This window comes from Vollenhovia emeryi, unplaced genomic scaffold (genome assembly GCF_000949405.1).
Source record: "Vollenhovia emeryi isolate VEMERY1.0 unplaced genomic scaffold, V.emery_V1.0 DF949747.1, whole genome shotgun sequence".
Lineage (NCBI taxonomy): Eukaryota > Metazoa > Arthropoda > Insecta > Hymenoptera > Formicidae > Vollenhovia > Vollenhovia emeryi.
This window is the reverse complement of record NW_011956619.1, coordinates 1-1,296: the sequence shown is the minus strand read 5'-3', so window position 1 is coordinate 1,296 and position 1,296 is coordinate 1. Positions and strand designations below refer to the sequence as shown.

At 36.6% G+C, this 1,296-nt stretch overlaps 1 protein-coding gene across 1 annotated transcript; it reads left to right on the top strand.

The window, feature by feature from the left end:
• Positions 1 to 77: 77 nt before the first annotated feature.
• On the top strand, positions 78 to 973 carry LOC105571058 (the record flags this gene model as incomplete). The annotated part of the gene is made up of 1 exon (XM_012028531.1): positions 78 to 973. A coding segment is annotated over one exon (896 nt), but the record flags the coding sequence as incomplete, so codon positions are not given.
• Positions 974 to 1,296: the final 323 nt, after the last annotated feature.

The following is a 1,296-nucleotide window of genomic DNA, read 5'->3' as shown; positions in this document are numbered from 1 at the left end:
ATAAGTCCAGTTAATGATGAAAATGTTATTGATGACGATGATGTTATACGTGAGTTTTCTGAAGTTCCTCATGACAGAGGCATAGCTGACTCAGACAGTGATGCAGATAGGGTAGAAATTGATGAAGAAGAAATTGAGGAAGAGAATTTCGATACATTACAAAATTTTGAATCCAAACTTACTGAAGTCTTTTTATCCACTAATATGTCTCACGTTCAGGGAAATGCAGTTTTAAAAGTTCTCAGGTCTCATGGTTGCTTTTCTAATTTAAAAATTGATGTTAGGTCACTTCTTAAAACTCCTCGAAGACGTTGTGAACTTCAACAAGTATCTGGAGGCGAATATCTTCATTTAGGATTTGTAACAGGTCTTCTTTCCATTCTTCGTCAAACCCCTGCAATGCAAATCCCAGAACATCTTCTAATTGATTTTCATATTGATGGGGCGACTTTGGATAGTTTTGGCAAAATTCAAATATGGCCAATTCAGATAAGAATAGTAAATATTCCTAAATCTAAGCCAGAAATCGTGGGTATTTGGAGAGGTTCTAGTAAACCTATCAATCCTTCAGATTTTTTTGAACATTTTGTGTCTGAAGTTCTTCAAACTGTAGACAGTAATGGAATTGAATTTAATGGTGTGAGAAAAACGATTGAGCTTAGATGTTTTATCGCGGATGCACCTGCTCGTGCATTAATATTGAATCACGTAGCACATAACGCTCGAGTACCATGTTCAAAATGTTGGATAGTCGGTGAGTGTCTTCGTCCGGGCGTTATGACTTTACGTGGAGTAAATCATAAACCTAGAACTGTTGAAGAGTATATTCAATGTCTCGATGGAGAACATCACAAAGAAGGTAATAGTTGTCTTTCTCGTCTTCCAATGCAAATTCCAACTCAGGTGCCCTATGAATATATGCATCCAGTATTATTAGGTGTTATGGAAAAAATTGAGTCGGGCCTCATTGACGGTAAATATTCTCCTCTCGTAAAACTGACTCCTCGATTAAAAAAATTGCTTTCTGAACGTTTAGAAAGAGTAAAATATTGGTGCCCTCGTGAGTTTTCGCGAAAACCTACTTCGATTATAAAATTTAAGAAATTTAAAGCTACTGAGCAACGGCAAATTTTATGTTACAGTGGTCCGGCAGTTTTTGCAGGCATTGTCCACCCATTGGTTTATTCGCATTTTATGCTTTTAAATCTGGGTATTCGCATTTTATGTAAACCTTCCGTCTCAGACTCGGATTTGTCCTTAGCTCATTCAGCATTATGCATTTTTATTAATCATGCT